The sequence below is a fragment of the Ovis aries genome, chromosome 3 (assembly GCF_016772045.2).
Source record: "Ovis aries strain OAR_USU_Benz2616 breed Rambouillet chromosome 3, ARS-UI_Ramb_v3.0, whole genome shotgun sequence".
In the NCBI taxonomy this organism is placed as follows: Eukaryota; Metazoa; Chordata; class Mammalia; order Artiodactyla; family Bovidae; genus Ovis; species Ovis aries.
Window position 1 is genome coordinate 16881566 of NC_056056.1, and position 19125 is coordinate 16900690.

General features: G+C 50.5%; 1 protein-coding gene across 14 annotated transcripts in view; it reads left to right on the plus strand.

Annotated features, from left to right (window-relative positions):
- The window catches only part of RNF144A (ring finger protein 144A), a 133731-nt gene extending 115041 nt beyond the window's left edge, over positions 1–18690 (plus strand). For all 14 annotated transcript variants that reach the window (XM_060413809.1, XM_042245756.2, XM_060413810.1 and 11 more), the window contains 3 exons: positions 100–247; positions 7535–7624; positions 14413–18690. In XM_060413809.1, coding sequence (XP_060269792.1) covers positions 100–247; positions 7535–7624; positions 14413–14544 — 370 coding nt within the window. In that variant the 3' untranslated portion in view covers positions 14545–18690. The remainder of the gene's footprint in view (positions 1–99; positions 248–7534; positions 7625–14412) is intronic.
- Positions 18691–19125: the final 435 nt, after the last annotated feature.

The following is a 19125-nucleotide window of genomic DNA, read 5'->3' on the forward strand; positions in this document are numbered from 1 at the left end:
ACACGACTGAGCACACCCAACCTCAGCCCCTAGCTAGTTGAGCTGGCAGGCCACCCCGCAGCCTCCGAGCACAGCCTGACAGGGTCTCTCCTGCTTCAGCTCTGCTTTCAAGCTGGACGAGGACGACGCGCCCATCAAGCGCTGCCCCAAGTGCAAGGTCTACATCGAGCGGGACGAAGGCTGTGCCCAGATGATGTGTAAGAACTGCAAACACGCCTTCTGCTGGTACTGCCTCGAGTCCCTGGATGTGAGTACCAGTTGGGTGGCGGGGTGCTTCACAGGGCAGGCTGAGCAGGAGGCGTGGCCCAGCCGTTGCACGGCGACTAAGGGGGCGCTGCTGGGCCATGGAAGTCACGCCGTCAGGGGGCGCTCCTGGGCCATGGAAGTCACGCCGTCAGGTGCTTATTCTGTGCCTGTGAAAATACGAGTTCCTGAGATGCGGTGGTGTCAGAAGACGGGAATTGGTGCAGGAGCTCCGAGAGCGCAGGGCGGGCTTCAGCCTCGGTTTTCAAGGAGTGGGTAGATCTCAGCATCTTAGGTTTCTGACTGTGGGGCTGTCTTAGTTCAGGCTTGAACCAGAATCATCCCCACCACCAGGAAGCTGAAACTGGTTGCTGATTTCTTGGATGTGGGGGCTGGATATCTGAGTGCCGGCGGGCTTGGGTTTGGGACCGTCTTCCTGGTGTGCAGGTGGCCGCCTTCTTGCCGCAGCCTCACCTTGCAGAGAGAGGACCCTCTGGACCCTTTCCTGTTCCTCCAAGGATACGAATTCCATCATGGGGGCTGCAGCCTTGTGACCTCATCTGAACCTGGTTACCTCCCAGAGGCCCCGCTTCCAAATCCCATCACACTGGGCATTAGGGCTTCCCCATAGGAGTTTTGGATAGGGGGAAACACAAGCAGTCCATCGCAGGGACCATTCCTGGAAGAGCAAGGATGAGAGGGCCGTGGATGCCAGGGACAGAGCAGTTGCTTCAGTGACAGTTGTCGCCTGCAGGGCCGAGGAACACAGGACCCTCTGCCGTCTGGCCTCATGTGGCCACCTTCTCCCAGATGTACCTTGTGCTGTCTGTTTCACAGGGAGATCCTGCCAGGGGTGCTAGGCTCGCTCCATCTCAAGTCCCTGCCTTTTCTGGAGCTCCCAGGCCTAAGGCAGACCATACTTTTTTCCAGCTTCCTGTTCACTTTCTCATCTGTATCAGGAGTGGGCATCTTGCCAACATGATGACATTATGACTCCAATTTTATAAGAGTTTGTTTGTACATCTGTTTCTACAGTGTTAGTGGCTTAGTCATGTCTGACTCTTTGTGGCTGCATGGACTATGGCTTCTGGAGAATGGGATTCTCCATGCCAGAATACTGGAGTGGGTTTCCATTGCCTTCTCCAGGGGATCTTCCTGACCCAGGGATCGAACCCAAGGCTCCTGCATTGCAGGCAGATCCTTTACCATCTGAGCCACCCATGATAAAATAGAACTAATCATCTATTAAAATCATTGTAGTTGGTGACAGTCAAAGCCTATTGAATCATATATCATAAAGGGATGGCTTTATATTTATCTGTCCTTTACAGCCAGAGAAGGCAATGGCACCCCACTCCAGTACTCTTGCCTGGAGAATCCCATGGATGGAGGAGCCTGGTAGGCTACAGTCCATGGGGTCACTAAGAGTCGGACACGACTGAGCGACTTCACTTTCACTTTTAACTTTCATGCATTGGAGAAGGAAATGGCAACCCACTCCAATATTCTTACCTGGAGAATCCCAGGGACAGAGGAGCCTGTTGGGCTGTGCCCTCTATGAGGTCGCAGAGAGTTGGACACGACTGACGCGACTCAGCAGCAGCAGTCCTTTACAGCAAAGGTGTGTCTTGGATGGATCCAGCCCACCCCATAATAGTATTAAGATTTAATTAGAATAAAAGGAGGCCAGAATGGCCCCATGTTTACCTTAATGGGAGCTCACTTGTCTGACAGCTGCTCCTTCTCATCTTGCCCATCTGCAGTCAGAGCACCATGTCTGGGTGAGTCTCCTATTGAGAGGTTATTGCAGGTGAGTCAGCTTTATACATCCTTGCAGAGAAGGGTCAACTCAGGCCACACAGTTGAAGGAGAAAGAATTCTTAACAGTGTGCAAAGTGGCAGAACTTTGAAAGTTTGCCTGTCCCAAGATGCATAGGTCTAGAGACTGTCAAGAAGAAAATTAATGTCTGTTTGAGATGGACGCTTGAATAAGCTAACAGGTCTGTAATTCAAAGGCCACCTATAAAAATATTACACAGATTGCTTCTTTCTGGTTTTTTTTCTTTTGAAAAGCCTGTTGTCCCTTCATTAACTTAAAATCACTAAATGTATAGGGGATCATCGTGTAACGGAACAAATCTGGGGAGTATATTGCCGTCTTTCTGTCCTGGAGGTTTCCTTTTCCTTTCCTGAGCAAGTTTAATAAATCACTTGGGAAGGTTAATTTTCTTTAACTTAAAACCAATAATAGGTTTGTTCACTGACTTTGTGCAATGGGAAGGGGATATTTAGAATGATATCTGAAGCATTACCAAGTCCTTACGGTCTTCAAAGTCTATATGTAGATGGTTTCTCTATGTATCATGTATATATATATATATGTATATATATATATATATATATATATATATATATACATATATCGGGCTTCCCTAATGGCTCAGTGGTGTGGAATCTGCCTGCAATGCAGAACTGGGTTCGATCCCTGGGTCAGGAAGATCCCCTGGAGAAGGGAATGGATACACACTCCAGTATTCTTCCCTGGAGAATTCCATGGACAGAGGAGCCTGAAAGGCTTACAGTCCATGGGGCTGCAAAGAGCCAGACATGACTTAGTGACTAACACTTTTCAGTCTATACATAGTCTCTCTGTATATCGGGAAGATCCCCTAGAGGAAGACATGGCAACCGACTCCAGTATTCTGGCCTGGAGAATCTTATGGACAAAGGAGCCTGGCAGGCTACAGTCTGCAGCGTTGCAAAGAGTCAGACACGACTGAAGTGACTTAGCACAGTCTCCTGTATTATATAATTCTATATATCATACATAGTCTCTCTATATTATATAAATATATGATATATAATTTTACACTTAACTGTATTTTCTTTGAAAACTGATCATTAATTTATATTATATTATCTACTGTCTGTCCTGCTATTTCCCATTCCTTGTCAACTTTTCCTAAAAGGGAAAGGAAGTGAAACACCAGTTTTAACTACACGTTATCAAACCTCCCAGTGGATTCTGGGGGGAAGTATTTGATGTGGACACACAGAGCCTGACTTGCAGAGAGACCATAGCTTTGCTGTGACCTCTCCTGCGACCTTGCATCCCATCGATCTGTCTTCTTTGAGCCCAAGGCTGTTCGCTCTCTGCTCTGGTCTCTGGAGAGACACCCTGTCTGTCCATCTGTGTGTCCGTCTGACTCAGTTCTAAAGCACACTTCCTGCCAGCAAGAGACCCCATTGTTTCCAGGCTCCCAGGGACCAAGGCAGCAATTTCCTCTTTGAAAGCCGGCATCCTTGGGGCCAGGAGTGTCCTGTTTTTCTCTGTAGATGAGCAGCTGCTGCCTAGTGACCCTGTGGCCACAGAAAGCAGACCCTGAAGGACAGGGAATCTGCTTTGGGAAGGTCAGTCAAGGACAGTAGCCGTGACTGCTGTAGCCATGAAAGTAAGTGTGTGAACCAGGTCTGGAAAAACAGCATGTCCGGAGCGGAGACGGAGCTGGTAGGTCTCCCATCTCTCCTGGGGAGTTTTCTTCCACTGAACCAGCTCCTGAGCACCCCTGTGCCTCACGGAGTTACCCCTCATCTTCTGGCGCTACCTTGCATCTTGGTCCTCAACCGCCCACCCAGCTGGCCCCGGCCCCCAGTCCTCACAGGGGAGGCCCTGGACCACACCCGCTCATCTGCTGCACCGCTGGCCCCACAGTCACTGCTTACAGTCGGTGGGGGCACTCACTCTCTTTCTTTTGGGGTGAGTGAATAGTTACTGTGTATGAAGTGATGGTCATATGCAGCCTCTGTGCTTTGCTCTGCATACCTGTTACTTCATCCAGCCATCCCCAACATTTTTGGCTCCAGGGACCAGTTTCATAGAAGATAGTTTTTCCGTGCACTGTGGTGGGAGGGTGGATGGTTTGGGGATGATTCAAGGGCATTACATTTATCGTGCATTTTATGATTATTGCATCAGCTCCCCCTTAGATCATCAGGCATCAGATTCTGGCATGACAGGTAGAATGATTATTTCGTTTTTAAGAAGCCCACGAAGGTTAGGGATCTTTTCCCAAAGCCCCAAAGGAGTGAGGAACAGACCCAGCATCCATTCTCGGGTCTTTCAGACTCCAAACCCCACCACGTGGGTTAGACCAGCCTCCGTCAGGCAGACCCGACTCAGAGTGGGACAGGAAGTCTCAGGCCTTCCATGGTGGGGCTGCTCTGAGTTCATTCATCCATCTCTGAGCATCTGGCTGCCTGAGCTCTGTGGCCAGCTCCATTGTTTCTGCATCCACCCAGAAGCTTGATGTGGCTCCTCTGAACAATGTGAAGGAAATGTTCACGCTCACCGTCCACCTGGGTTCCTGGCAGGCCCTGCGGTGGTTATTCCCCAGGCCTTCATTCAGGAACTTAAGGTCACAATGAAATCACTGTTACATTGTGAAAGCATCTTCCAGCGCTTTTGTCAGGGGGAAAGCTTTCGTTTTGTTCAGGAAACGTGCCGTGAGTGTCAACAGCTCCGCTCTGCATGAAGGGGGTGGGGGGGACTGCCAAGTTGAGGCTGGCAGAGTCTGTGACCCCGAGGACCTGGTGACCCCCAATCGAGAAGCCCCCGGTAGCACTAGGTCCCTGTGGGCGGTGCCACAAGCCGGTGCGTGTGGGGTCTCTGGCAGCCCCTCCAGGGGTGGGGGGCTGGTCCCTGGGTCCAGGGGCATCAAGGGTGTAGGCATAGCTGATGGAGAGTTCGCCTACCAGGCAGAGGGCAGAGTGTGGGAGGCGGGCTGCCTCCAGAGAACAGGATGTGGTGAGGAAGAAAGTGAGCTGTACATGGCCTGGGCCTGGCCGAGGTGGGGGCCGTGGCCGGGGTCTCTGGGCCGAGATGGAGGTTGACTTTCATCATAGGGGCTCATGGCCCCCAAGCACTGGTCCACGGCAGGTTGATGAAGGTCACGCAGGGCGTCTGGACCCCGAGTCAGGAGCTGCAGTCCCCAAAGGCTCCCAGTGACCGTAACAAGCAACAGGGTTTGTGCAGCTTTGCCAGAGGAGATCCCTGCAGACTTCACAGCTGGGCGAGACAGCACAGTTCGCCTTGTGTTTCAGAAGACAAATCTAGAGAATATCTGAGAGCCTCTGGAGCAAGACTTTGTGAAGAGCAGCCTGGCAAAATGAGACCCCAGATGAAAAGTTAACTTCCATGGTATGTGAGTGAAAGAAAAGAGAATGAGGAGTTCAAGGAAGAGTGCCCAGTGGACACAAGTCATCAGAAACGGCTTTGAGAAGACATCCCCTGCCGGCCGAGCTGTGTGTTCATCTCTGCCCATGTTCTCCTGGACAGCTGAGGGGCTGGGACCCGGGGGTGAGGTGGGAGGTGGCAGGCTGGGCAGCCCACCTCCCTGGAAGGCATCGCACTACCACCCCCCCAAAACCAGAATTTCCTACTGCTCCAGGACCCATTCAGGCTCCAGGAGGCTGACCTGTGAGGTCATCAGACTGGAGGCTGACGGTTCCCAGGACCAGAGGAGGGCTCCCGGGCAGTGTCACCCACGGGGATGCTAAGGGACACCACTGTGACCAGCTCTGCCCAGCTCCAAGAGGAATGGCCTCCTGTCTCAGACACGCTGGGCCGGGCTTATTGCTCTTCTCTCAGAAAGAGGCTCTGCTCACGCTCTCCGTTACATGAGGAAGCAGCATGGGCCTCCCTTCTGTGGTGCTTGCTGAGCTGGTTCTCCTTGTGGGTGACAGGAGAGAAAACAGTCCCTCCTGTTAATGGAGGAGCAGAGCGGTTTGTACAGAAGATGCCCTCCTGCACCTCGGTTCCTGCTTGCTTGGCGATGTAGTTAAGGAGGCTGACATTGCTTCAGGGGCCCGACTCCAGGAGCCCCTGCCGGTCAGGTGAAGACTCCCAGGTGATTGGAGGTGGACGTGGGGGTGTGGTGGGGGGGGTGCGGTGGGTGGGCAGGACGTTTCCGCCAAATCGGAAGGGAGTCGCCTCTCAGTTCTAGACAGTAGGGTGAACTGTGGACGGAAGACTGGTCTCCAGCCAGCTCTTGAGCCGTGAGAACATTTTCTGGTCTGAGCAGAGAAGAAGCACTTTCCGGGCAAGAAGGCTGGTGCTAGAGGCCGACGAGGATGGACCGTACACACACCGGAAATCATCTCATCTGGGAGTAATTCTGACAGGGTGGCAGGAAGCCGGGAAGGCAGGGACTCCGGGGAAGAAAGCTGAGCCCCAGAGCTGCTAACGGCTCCCGGAGCGGCCAGCCTCTGACCTACTTCTTCAGAAGCCCTGCATCAGCGCGGATTCCTGGAGCCGGAGCCAGGCTTGGACGGGGGCCGAAGTGGGAGCAGGGCTCCCTCTCGTGGCCTGTGAGCCTTCGGTCATGGAGGAGGGAGGGGGCCCAGGAGGCTGGGTTGACTGCAGCCCTTTCCCGTGAACTCGCTTCCTATGCTGTTGTCTGTGTTCCTTTGTTTCCAGTGTTTTTTTTTCTTTTCTTTTCTTTTTCATTTCAAAATAAGGTTTATTTGGAATGCTGCTGCTGCTGCTAAGTCACTTCAGTCATGTCCGACTCTGTGCAACCCCGTAGACCGCAGCCCACCAGGCTACTCTGTCCCTGGGATTCTCCAGGCAAGAATACTGGAGTGGGTTGCCATTTCCTCCTTCATTATTTGGAATAACTTTCTTTAATAATTCTACATTTTTATTCTGGGGAATGCACAGGTATAGACAACACGGTCTTCACCATTTATTGAAAAGGTGTAGTCTTTGTAGTAATTTTTGTATTAATTAGTTTTTTGTATTAGTTTTTGTATTAATTAGTCCTTTGTTTTAATAATTCTATATTTTTATTCTGGGGAATGCACAGGTGTAAACAAAATGTTCTTTACCATTTATTGAAAACGTGTAATCTTTGTATTAATTATTTTTTGTATTTTTGTATTAATTAGTTTTTTGTATTCATTTTTGTATTAAGTAATTTTTTGTATTCATTATTGTATTAATTAGTCTTTGTATTAATTCAAAAAGATAAGCAGCTTCTTTCCTGTAAAGAATTCTCACCGCACTTGAACTCAGACTCTGGAGTACTCAGCAGAGAGGAGTCTGGAATGGCCAGCCAGAATCAGTCAGTCAGTTTTCTTTCCTCTCAATCAGATACGTGAGATAGGAACTCTAGTTCTAAATATTAGGAAAGAGAGGGAATATGACAGCCTGCTGCAAACTTCAGGAGCAGGCAGGATGCGCTGAGTGGAACGTGCCATCCCATCCACCTCTGTTCTTTCTCTCCCTCCGCAGGACGACTTCCTCCTGATCCATTATGATAAAGGGCCTTGCAGGAACAAGCTGGGCCACTCCAGGGCGTCTGTCATCTGGCATCGGACACAGGTAGGAGGCGGCACGCCTGAGGTTTTGATCTTGGGGACAGAGACAGAGAGAGAGAGAGAGAGAGAGAGAGAGAGAGAGAGAGAAACAGGACCTGTGTGTGTCATTTCCAGAAGACTTGCCAGCTGGACAAAGATCTCCCATATAGAAAAACAGCTAGTAAATGCGGTAGCTGCCAGAGTTTTTCCTGGACCAAGATTATGCTTTTGGTAGGCCTTTCTAACATGAATGGTGGTGGTGGTGGTTTAGTCGCTAAGTCATGTCCACCTCTTGCGATCCCATGGACTATAGCCTTCCAGGCTCCTCTGTTCATAGGATTCTCCAGGCAGGAATACCGGAGTGGGTTGCCATTTCCTTCTCTAGGGGATGTTGCTGACCAAGGAATCGAACCCAGGTCTCCTGCATTGCAGGCAGATTCTTTACCTAACATGAATACGCCCCATGTTTTAGCACGTGATGGCTCTTCAACATCAGCCATCCGATTGCTTGTGCCTACTCCTGGCCTTGCTCATGACCTACTGTGCATGGTCCGTCCTTACTGGCTCTTATTGTAGAGCTTCCCATAGAGGCCCCGGGTGAGGGCGTTAGTCACAGGGAAGGATGAGAGGGAAGGGATGGAAAGGTCCCCGCACCGTGATGTCTGTGCAGCCGGTCGGTGGGATTACTCATACTTTCAGCAGATGTTTACTTCCTCCTGTGTGCCTGGTGCTGTTCTAAGAGTTGGAAACACTAGTGAAGGAGATCAATGGAGTTTTCCCTTATGGCCGCACATCTCCTGTAGGGACAGTGAGCCAGGAGCAGCATATGGTGTGAATTCAGATGTAGGGAAGGGGCGATTGGAAGGGGTCTTTAGATGGTGCGGCCCGGAAGGCTTCTTGGAGGTGGTGCCTATGGCCAGGGACTGAGTGATGGGGAGCTGGTGGTGGGAGTAGGTGGGACAGGGCAGAGGGGGCTGTCGAGGCAGAGGACGGACAGTTCATACAGGGGGACAGTCTAGGCAGAGGGGATAGAGTTGGGCTGAAGGGCAGAAGTGTGGCATGGAGGTCCATGCGGACAGAGCAGGAGGAGGTAGCAGTGGTCAGAGATGATCAGGGTGGACCCCATGGGCATTGCAGGCTACCGTATGATGTTCAGGTATGCTGCAGGCGTGGAGGGAAGCCCCTGAGGGGACCAGCAGGCAGGTGTCAGTGCAGGCCAGCTCCTGGGGTAGAGAAGAGCTTCAGTTGGGCTCCAGCCTTGTTCCCGGCAAGTCTCAGCACAGCCCCGAGGCAGGCCATCTGGGAGTCGCAGGAACCGAGTCTCAGGCGGTTTCCTAGGAACAGAGACGGGCTGCCTGTAACTGTGCTTCTCCCGTGATCTCCACTGCAGACCCCCTGGCAGGGCCAACGGGTCTTTGGCCGGCCGATAGTGGACAGTCCGGCTTTGTACCTGTCCTCTCCGCCTGGTAGAGAGGCCGGTGCTGCAGGCAGTGTGTCAGTAAAGGCCCGTGGCTGCATTCCAGGAGATCGCTTTTAAAAAGCAGGGGCTGGCATTGACTGGGATGCAAGCTGGGCAGTTCGGAGTGCACTAAAACCCATAAATTGGGCATTAAGTGGCTGAGTTGTAAGGTATGTAAGTTATAGCTCCATAAAGTTGTAAGAACAAAACAAAGCACAATGGGCTGTGAACTCCATCTGGCCCGAGGGCCAGTCTGTTGACCTCAGTGTGAGAGTGGATTTGAGCTGCATTTTATTTTGCCTTCCGGGCCAGCACGGCCAGCTCCAGGGCTCCCCCGCCCTCTCTGCACTGGAATAAGATACCGAACAACAGAAATAGACTCTCACGCAGTTCTAGAGGCCAGGAGGCTGAAATCGAGGTGTGGGCAGGGCCTGTCTCCCTTGGAACCGGTAGGAGGGTCCCCCTGCCTCTTCCAGCTCCAGGTGGGGCCCTGCGATCCCAGGTGTGTCCCTCCGGCCCTTCACCTTGTCTCTGCGTCCAGACGTCCCTCTTAGTGAAGACACCAGTTGTAATGGATTAGGGTCCATCCTGGGAATGTCATCTTAACCTGATTCCCTCTGTAAAGAATTGAAGAGCCTCTTGATGCAAGTGGAAGAGGGGAGTGAAAAAGCTGGCTTAAAATTCAACAGTCAAAAAACTAAGATCATGGCATCCGGTACCCTCCCTTCATGGCAAATAGATGGGGAGAAAGTGGAAACAGTGATAGATTTTATTTTCTTGGGCTCCAAAATCACTTTGGAGACTCTTGGACAGAAAGGAGATCCAGCCAGTCAATCCTAAAGGAAATCAACCCTGAATATTCATTGGAAGGACTGATGCTGAAGCCCCAATACTTTGGCCACCTGATGTGAAGAGCTGACTCATTTTAAAAGACCCTGATGCTAGGAAAGATTGCAGGCAGGAGGAGAAGGGGACGACAGAGGATGAGATGGTTGGATGGCATCACTGACTCTACAGACATGAGTTTGAGCAAGCTCTAGGAGTTAGTGATGGACAGGAAAGCCTAGTGTGCTGCAGTTCAGGGTCACAAAGAGTCAGACTGAACAACAGCAATCTCCATAAAGACCCAGCTTCCGAACAAGGAGCTGTTTTCTCTCCTTCCCGTCTCTCCCCATGGCTGGAGCCACAGCGAGCTTCCCAGGAGTGCCTGAGCGCCGGTGGAGATTGTCACCCTGTCTGATTACAAGGCTGGGCTGTGTGGTCACACCTCAGCCCTCATGCCTGTTAATTCTCAGGAATGAGTCTCGTGTTTCTGGGGTTATGAGCGGAGCTGAAAACAGGCACTTGGAGAACAAGCCCTGAAGAAGTGCAGAAACATGGACAGGGCTTCCCAGACTCCATCATTATTGAGGAAGAAGCCTGTGGACACCTCCCACCAGCTCCTCTTGGCCTCATCGGTCAGCACCTTCTAGGGGCAAATACTCAGCGCCAGCTCTGAGCAACCCCTGGAGCCACGTGGATGAGGGACACGCCCCTGATCTCAGGCCCCTCTCAGGGCTGGTGAAATTGAGCAGAGGCACCTTCAGTGTAAAGCAGGCAGGCTGCCAGCCCTCTGAACTCATCCACCCCCTGCCATGAAACACACACACGCGCAGCCAGTGTTCTGAGAATTATCAGCGGGCCGTGGGGCGGGGGCGGGGGGCAGGCTACATTGTAGTTTTGGTCTCTTCTGCGGTGTCAGCTCTCCTGGGATAGCCATTTCAAGCTGCCAGGGTGATGCCATTGCATGGAGAGCTGGGGAGAGGCATGGGAGCAGCCCCCTGTATCCCCAGACACAGCCTCTCTGACCTGACCTCCGAGCATTCGGGCCATGGTGCGGCCGACACTCGCCGCGTTCAGTGCCCAGTTTCAATGAACGTAATGTGTTCTGATCGTTCTACCAGCGCTTTGACTTGGCTTACCGCTACCAAGCCCTGGAGCTGCGTTGAAGAACTCTCTCTAGGGGAGAGGACTCAGAACCTCCCGGACTCCACTGGGCCGGTTCGTCCCATACTCACACATTGGACATTTGTGAAGGTAGAGACTCTGGGCTCTGCTTGGGGGCTGGTGATGGTCACACAGATCAGGCTCTGCCCTGATTAGTGGGTGCCTTGACAAACAGTCTGAGTGGTTAACCACTCCTTTAAATCAGGGTTTGCCCGGGGTGAAGGGTCCTTGTTTCACGTGATTCCCTCTTTATCCTCTGTCCCCACAGTATATCATTTCTGTCTGACATGTTTATAAAATGCTAAGTGATGATTTTTGTTGTGAGATATTTGCTTCCTGTCCGACTCTTTTCTGTTGGCTGACTTCCTTCTGACTATACCTGTTTCCTCCTTTTATAATGGAAGAGGGTCCTGGCTGTTCGCCACTCAAAAGCCGATAAAGAGGCCAGGTTGGTTGGAAAGAAAGTTTGCTTTATTTTGGAAGTTGGCAATAGGGTGGGGTGGGAGGGCGAAGGGTGGACACCTGTCCAAGAGCTGGCTTTCCCCCCACCCTCAGCAATCAGGGGACACGAGCTTTTATACACAGAAGAAGGGGGCAGAAGCAGCACAGTCAGCTCTATCTGTCACCTTCACGTTGGTCATCAGTGGTCTGACCAGCGTCATCTTGATTGTTCTAAGTACAGTTAATCTTTAGTTCCAAGGTTGGTTGGTTCCCATCTCCTTGAGGACAGTTGTCAGAACTGTAGCAGCTCAGGTCATGACTGCAGTCCAGTCATCATGTAATTAACTCCTCCACCAGGTGGGGGGTTCAGTATCTACAAGACAGCTCACAGGACACGGCTCCGAATATTGTCTCTAGCCCTTGAGGAGGAACTGAAGGTCCTTGACTTTGCTTAATGCCTTAAACTGTTGTCGTTTGGTCTCCTTTGATTGTTTCCCTTTGTTTCTGCGTAGTCTTACTTCTCTGATCAAACGTGTTCTTTGGCTAACATATTTCCACAAACAAAAGGCAGACAGAGGATGTAGGGCTGGGGCGAGGACCTTCAGGGTCCTGCTTTGTTTCACTGTCACCAATTGGGAATGACTGGGTAACCTAGCTGTTTCGACAGCACGCCGAGAAGGAGGCAAGGTAGACGGAGTGAAAGCGGGGGTGTCTTATTGACCAAGGATGTGAACATCTGGTCAAGGGTTTTGGTCTGTTTTTGATGCAAGAGTCCCTGGCTCCCTGGACAATGAGAGTGTGTTCCCAGTGGCCGAGGTGGTTCAAAGTGCCCTGCAGATCAGCGATGCCTTCCTGTGGGTTTTATGTATTCTGAAATAGCCATGTGCGTGATTTTATCAGAGTGTGATCTGAATTCAGACCTCACAATTGCACTACTGATGTTAAATTCAGACAAATGGACTTAGCTCTTCAGAAAGCATGGACCGTTATCATGAGCACAGTCTAATTTATAAACACCATGTGATGTGTGTGTGTGTGTGTGTGTGTGGTATGCGTGCACCTGTGTGTGTGCAGGTGTGTGCATGTGCCTGTGATAGTTTTCAGGTAAAATCAGAAGTCAAGGGACACTTTTGCTCACCCCGCTGTGATGCTGTAGCACTGTATCATATTATCATGAGCTAATGATATTATGTTATCATATTTCAGAGCTAATACTAACCCTCAGAGATGTTTTACTTCATTTGTTTATTTTATCATTGAGAAACTGCTTCCTAGGTGGTGCTAGTGGTATAGAACCTGCCTGCCAAGGCCGGAGACATAAGAGACACAGGTTCAATTCCTGGCTAGGGAAGATCCCCCGGAAGAAGGAAATGGCAGCACACTCCAGTATTCTTGCCTGGAGAATCTCCATGGACAGAGGAGTCTCGCGGGCTCCAGTTCATGGGGTCGCAAAGAGTCCGACATGACTGAAATGACAGCACGAAGCCCAGAGAGGTGAACACACTGAGTCAGAATTGGAACCACGAGCCCCTGGGTTTGTGTATTTACTGCTCTGAACACTAGGTGGCAGATGAACTCCACCTTCAGTTCAGATTCCTGCTGTAGCAGCTGATGGAGGGAGCCAGGTAAAGGGCAACCTCCCAGCTTCTTTGTCCAGCTTCCCTCCCTGATTTGAATGACAGCCTGTGTACATTTGAGGCTTATTTCCTTTAATATGTACTCATCCCTAGGGGTAAACGCATGTTTTAAATCAAATCAACATTTGTAACAGTACATGTTAGACTTTAAACTCCAGGAATAACACAGGTCTTATTGTTCAGTCACTCAGTCATGTTTGACTCTTGGTGACCCCATGGACTGCCGCATGCCAGGCTCCCCTGTCCTTCACTATCTCCTGGAGTTTGCTCAAACTCATGCCACGTCATTTCTGGTCACTCCCTAATGCACCGGGGTATGCCTTTCTGCTCTCCCACATGGAGTGCCTTCTCCCAGTCATTCCTGTTTACCACCTGTCTCCTCGTAAGCCGTATAATCTCAGCCATTTCCCGTTGCACGCTCTTCTGCCCATGGCTCATGTATGTGTCCGGCTGCGGGTTTCCTTTACACCTGGAACCTGATAGCAGTTTTTGTAAACTGTATTATTATCAGCTTGTAATCATGCTGTCTTTCTACCAGACTGGGTGGTAGCCGAGAGCCAAGGTCTTATGTGCCTCTGTGTTTTCAGCATCTAATACAGTGTTGGGCTCAGAGGATGCTTGATGGCTAATTGAATCTGTAGTTGAATGGATGTTTGGTTACTTTGATGAAAGGAGGGAAAGGAAGAAGAAAGGGGGGAAACAGAGGGAGAATGAAAGGAAGGAAGTGAAGGGAAAGAACTATGGGCAGATGGATGGATGGGTGAGTGAATGATGGATAGGTGGATGGTGGGTGGATGATGAGTGGGTGAATAAATGGGTTGATAGATGAAGGGATGGATGATACAGGTTGTAGATAGATGGATAGATGGATGGACAAGTGGAAGGAGAGATGATGGACGTATGGAAAGATGGATGGATGTTGTGTGTATAATGGATGGATGGTTGGATGGACGGATGAGTGGGTGCATGGATGGATGGCTGGATAGATGGTGGATATACGTGGGTGGATGATGGATAGATGGGTGGGTATAGGTGAATGTATGCATGTATGGATGGATGGGTGGATGGATGGACGGATAGATGAGTGGATATGTGTGGATATAGGTGGATGGATGGATAGAGGTGGGTGGATGGATGGACAGATAGATGAATGGATATAGGTGGATATAGGTGGGCGGGTGGATGGAGGGCTGGGTGGGTGGATGGTGGCTGAGTGGGTGGCTGTGTGGCTCATGCCTGTGCAGCCTGCGGGCCAGCCCCCTCACCCTCTGCTCTGTCTCCGCCTTGCAGGTCGTGGGCATCTTCGCTGGCTTCGGGCTCCTGCTCCTGGTGGCCTCCCCTTTCCTGCTCCTGGCCACTCCGTTTGTGCTTTGCTGCAAGTGCAAGTGCAGTAAAGGTGACGACGACCCTCTGCCCACCTAGAGAGCGGCGCGATGCTGGAGCAGGACCCCCGCCTGCGGGAAGCGTGGTTCCCCCACCCCACCCCGCTGTCCCCCTCTCACTAAACATCTCTCTTGCCTTACGTGCCCCATTGAGCTTCACAGTGTCACGCCAGGACGCCGTGATTCCAGGGACTGATGTCAGGTCGTCGGCCGAGGCCCCAGGTGCAGTCACCCCCGGCATGGGAGGCAAGGCCGGCGTGGGTGGGGCGTGTCGCACAGGGTGGGTCTCTGCAGACTCGCCGAGGGAGGTGCTGTGCAGAGCACCCCCCACCCCGGCGACGTTCTCCCTGTCCCGCTGGACCGGGACCCTCCATGTTGCCAAGGGGACTTCCTCATGCAGAGTGCAGTCTGTCTCCTCCTTGGCTTCGAGCTGGCGCCTCCTCGTGGCTGAGAGAAGTCCTTTGAGGATCGTGCTCCACTTCAGACAGAATCCCAGTGTTCTGACTTGAGAAAAGCACTCTGTTTATGACAACTCTTTTTATTACTAATGACATTTAGTAAAATCCTTTTTAGAAGGCATTTCCCATCCCCCCCCACCACACCCCCAACCGAGTAGTGAAAAATCAACACGGTGCATCGAAACCATTGTATGCCTTCTCTTGAGATGTGCAGTTTTAAGAATTTATGGTTAAATGGCCTTTCTGGCTCGGCCACTTTGCAGGAGATTTAGGAAGCCTTGCGTGCTCTTTTTGTCTTTTCTTGACGCTCGTGGAGACTTTTTGGATTGCTGTACGCTGTGTACTGTTATCAGCGCGTTTCCTGTATCTTTAAACAGTTGCGTTTCTTTAAACATACTGATGCATTTAAAGGAACATCTCCACCCTAGGTTCGCCTTTTGTTTTCCTCTCTCTGGTGATTCAGGTCCGCTCACAGGGCTCCTCTCTGTTCACCCAAGGATCAGCAAATATTTTTTCGTGTCTTCAGAAACCAAATGTTTTACTTGGTAATAGTTTTGTCGAGAATCCCTGTGGTTTGGCTGCAGCGTCAGTGCCCTCAAGCAGACAAAACCAATCAAATAGTGACCCTGAATTCTGGGGGAAGAGCTTCCTGGCAGGGGGCTGGGGGGACAAGCTTCTGGATGTTCAGTTTTTGAAATGACTGAGTTATTCTGGAGAAATCATTTCTCTTACACAGTTCCAAGTCCCGCTGCTTACCCTTTTGCCCCTGCTGAAAAAAAATCTTCCGCTTCACTTAGTTGCTCTGATTGAGGCGGCGTTCCCACTTGGGCTTTTACAGCTGCGTGTGACCGTGACCAGGGCAGGCAGATGCCCGGATCAATAACACATACCGGGCTCCACAAGTTAACTTTGGGTTATGTGTGCTTTACAGACCGTTGACTTTACTGTGGCTTTTAAAGAGCACACTGATTTCATCCAGCTTAGGACTTCTAAACATAGTGGGCGATTGTTGTGGATTTATCACGGTGGAACTTTTTAAAACTTATTAAGCATTCCACGAAAGAGTAAAATGAAAATGAAGTCTTTTATCTCTGCTGTTTGCTTATGTCAGGCATATTTGTACAGCGTGGTGGTTTGTATCCTTGACTTCTGCATTTGTGTATCCGTCTCAGGTCCTTGATTACCTTCTCGTAGAGAAATGACTTTTATTTCTTAACATTTAATCAGCTTAGGAGAAATAGGATCACTCTTTCCCTCTAGGATTTATTTTCTTTTTAAAACTGAAGCCATTTTAGGGAGCCAGTCTGTGTCAAAATTATGTGCAGAACAGCCTCCATATAATTGCAGTTTGAAAACTCACTAACAATAAAAACATGCCCAGGGCCATCTGCCTGGATGAAGCCTGGGCACTGAGTCTCTGTGGCTGGAGGTGCTGCCATCAGGGTCAGGCCTGGGGGTGGGGAATGGCTTTTCTGGAGAGAGCAACAGCGCCCTGGGGCCTGAAGATGAGCTGGTGGCCCAGGCTTGAGAGCTTACTGTGATTTGCGAATGCCCTTTAAAGTCCTCATGGAAGACAGCAGGCTCGCGGCCTGTGTCCAGTGGTCCACGGGGCAGAGCTTCCCATCCCAGATCATCCTGTCTGTACTTGCTGCTGCCCGTCGCGCCCAGGGGTCCAGGCAGTAGTGCCCCTTCCTTCAAGGTGGGGACCAGAGCTGTTGGAAACACTGCCTTCCCTGGGCCAGAGCTCAGGTCCTTTTGTTCCGAGCAGGCTGGGCCGCCTGCTCTCCTGGGGGAGTCCATGGGTAGACCCTGCACACACAGAGCCCCTGCCAGCCCTGTGCCTTTAGCCCTGACACTTCGCCACACATGGTGCGACCCAGGTAGGACACACCGGGATTCTGGGGTCACCCGGGGTCTGAGTCACACCTGCTTGCTCTGAGTTTTTACATCAAGCCTGCCTGAGAGTGCTCGGTGTGATTTAGGTAAAGAAAAAATAAAGCTGTCCATTCCCTAGAAAGATACTGGCAGGGTCCCCTTGAGATCCTTTCGGAGATGTGCAGCATCACCATCCGACTCCTCTCCTTTGAGCGAGGAATGCCGTCCCTGTTGTTCATGGGGACGCAGGACGGCCCGGGCCTGACGTCAGGTGTACACGGGACGTGGGAAGATGGCCCGTGTTGTGGGTTCTGACCTTGCCGTCACTCCCAGGGAAGCCTGGGTGTTTGACAGTGTGGATGTGGCTTTAATTGAAGATGACCTTTGACAGGTGGTGTTCACACTGGCCCTCTGCAAGCACACATCCGTTGATTCATTTAGAGGCCTTTAATTCTGGAGGGGGTGGGGAGGGGAAGAAGAACATGGAGATGGACTGTGGCTGAGTGCCCCTGGCCAGGTGGGGGCGACGGAGGGTGTGGTGATCTGAGTCCTTTGGGAACGGACGGCGCAGTGAGGTTTCACTGGCCATGCCTGGGCTCTGAGCGAGGCTCCACCCTGTGTCCTGTAGCCTGGCCAGCCCAGCTTCACCATCATCACCGGGGACCAGCGCCTTCAGGGGCATCGTTGTAGATGGTCACTCAGCAGAGACCAACCCAGGACCTGAGCATAAAGAGAACCTTTTAAGGCCCGAATGCTGGCCCATCAGTGTTTCCTCCACCCCCGGGAGGAGCTAAGAAACCACGTCTGCTCCCTCTGGCATCTTTTTAAAGGGAGCAGATTCTCTTTACAACATACTGTTTCTTAAAACCAGTTTAAGAACCAGACCAATTCCTGATTAGCACATAGGACCCAGGGAAAGGGGCTTATCAGATATGCAGAAATTACTCCAAGATGATTTTATCTTTCTCACCTGTGTTCCAAAAGTTACAAGTTGTTTTGCAAATTAGAAGAGAGTGTTTTCGCTTGGTTGTCTTTAAAAATGAGAGTTCTGGAAAGAACCAGGGTGGGTTTTTTTGTTTTTTTGTGGTTTTTTTGTTTGGTCTATTTCTCACCTTCTCATTGATTAATAAATACCTGTCTATGTATATATAAATCACAGTGAAATCATCAAGGGAAAACATTTTGCATGTATAAAGCTTCCTGAAGGTCTCTCAAAAATACCAAAGCTTGTTTATTCCTTATCATTAACCCAAGCCCTTATGAAAGTACACGAAACGAAGAGTTGTGACTGGTGTTGTCAGAAATGCCAGCTGGAAAGAAGGGGGTGCATGAAAGAAGAATGACTGATGCGTCCCGACCCGGGGAGCCTGCGGTTTGGGGGCACCAAGCCCATGCTCACCCCTCTTTAGTTTGCACAGTCCTGTCTTCCGAGATTCCAGCAGCCTTCAGGGAGGGGTAGGTACCCGACCTTTCCCTCATCTCGCGCTCATTTTGCCGTGGGTGTATTCTCCCCTCGTGTAAAAACATGCATGAATGGGTCATGCACATGTATACGTTGTGTATTTGACAAGTGGTGGTAAAGACAAACAAACAACAAAAAAACCAAAACAAGTTTGGTTTGTGTTTTCGAGATGTCCGTACATTTTCTGCCACTCACACTGTGATGTATAAAAGAGCTGTTTGAACGCCTTTTAATGTCGTGTTTTGTACTTTGGAATCGTGTAGACAAGTTTGATTTGTAATTTCAATACATATTTTAAGTGTATTGTGTCTTATGTAGTTTGTCCCCCACCCCTTTAGAAGGGATTTCTTTTTAAAGATATTTTGGCTGGAATACAGGTTACTTTTGTAAATCCTGTCTGGCTCCATCTTTCTTACACTCTTAGTTGACTGCCGGCTTGAAGATCGAAAATATTGTGAGGATTGGAGGTGGACGGGAGAGGGTCCTTATGCCACTGGGAACACAGCTTTAAAAAAAATTGAGTTATAATTAACATGCAGTAGGATAATGTTATGGGTGTACTGCATTGTGGTTCAGTATTTTTATACGTTATGAAATGATCACCAACAGTAACACCAGCAACCATTTGTCACATGGTACCTGTGACTGTATAAAGGTGTTTCAGTCTTACTGACTATATTCTCTATGTTACATTACATCCCAGAACTTGCCTTACAGCTGGAAGTGTGTGCCTCTTCATCTCCTTCACATGTTTTATCTACCCCCCAGCCCCCTCCCTCTGGCAAGCACAATTGTTGTCTGTAACTATGAGTCTATTTCTGCTTTG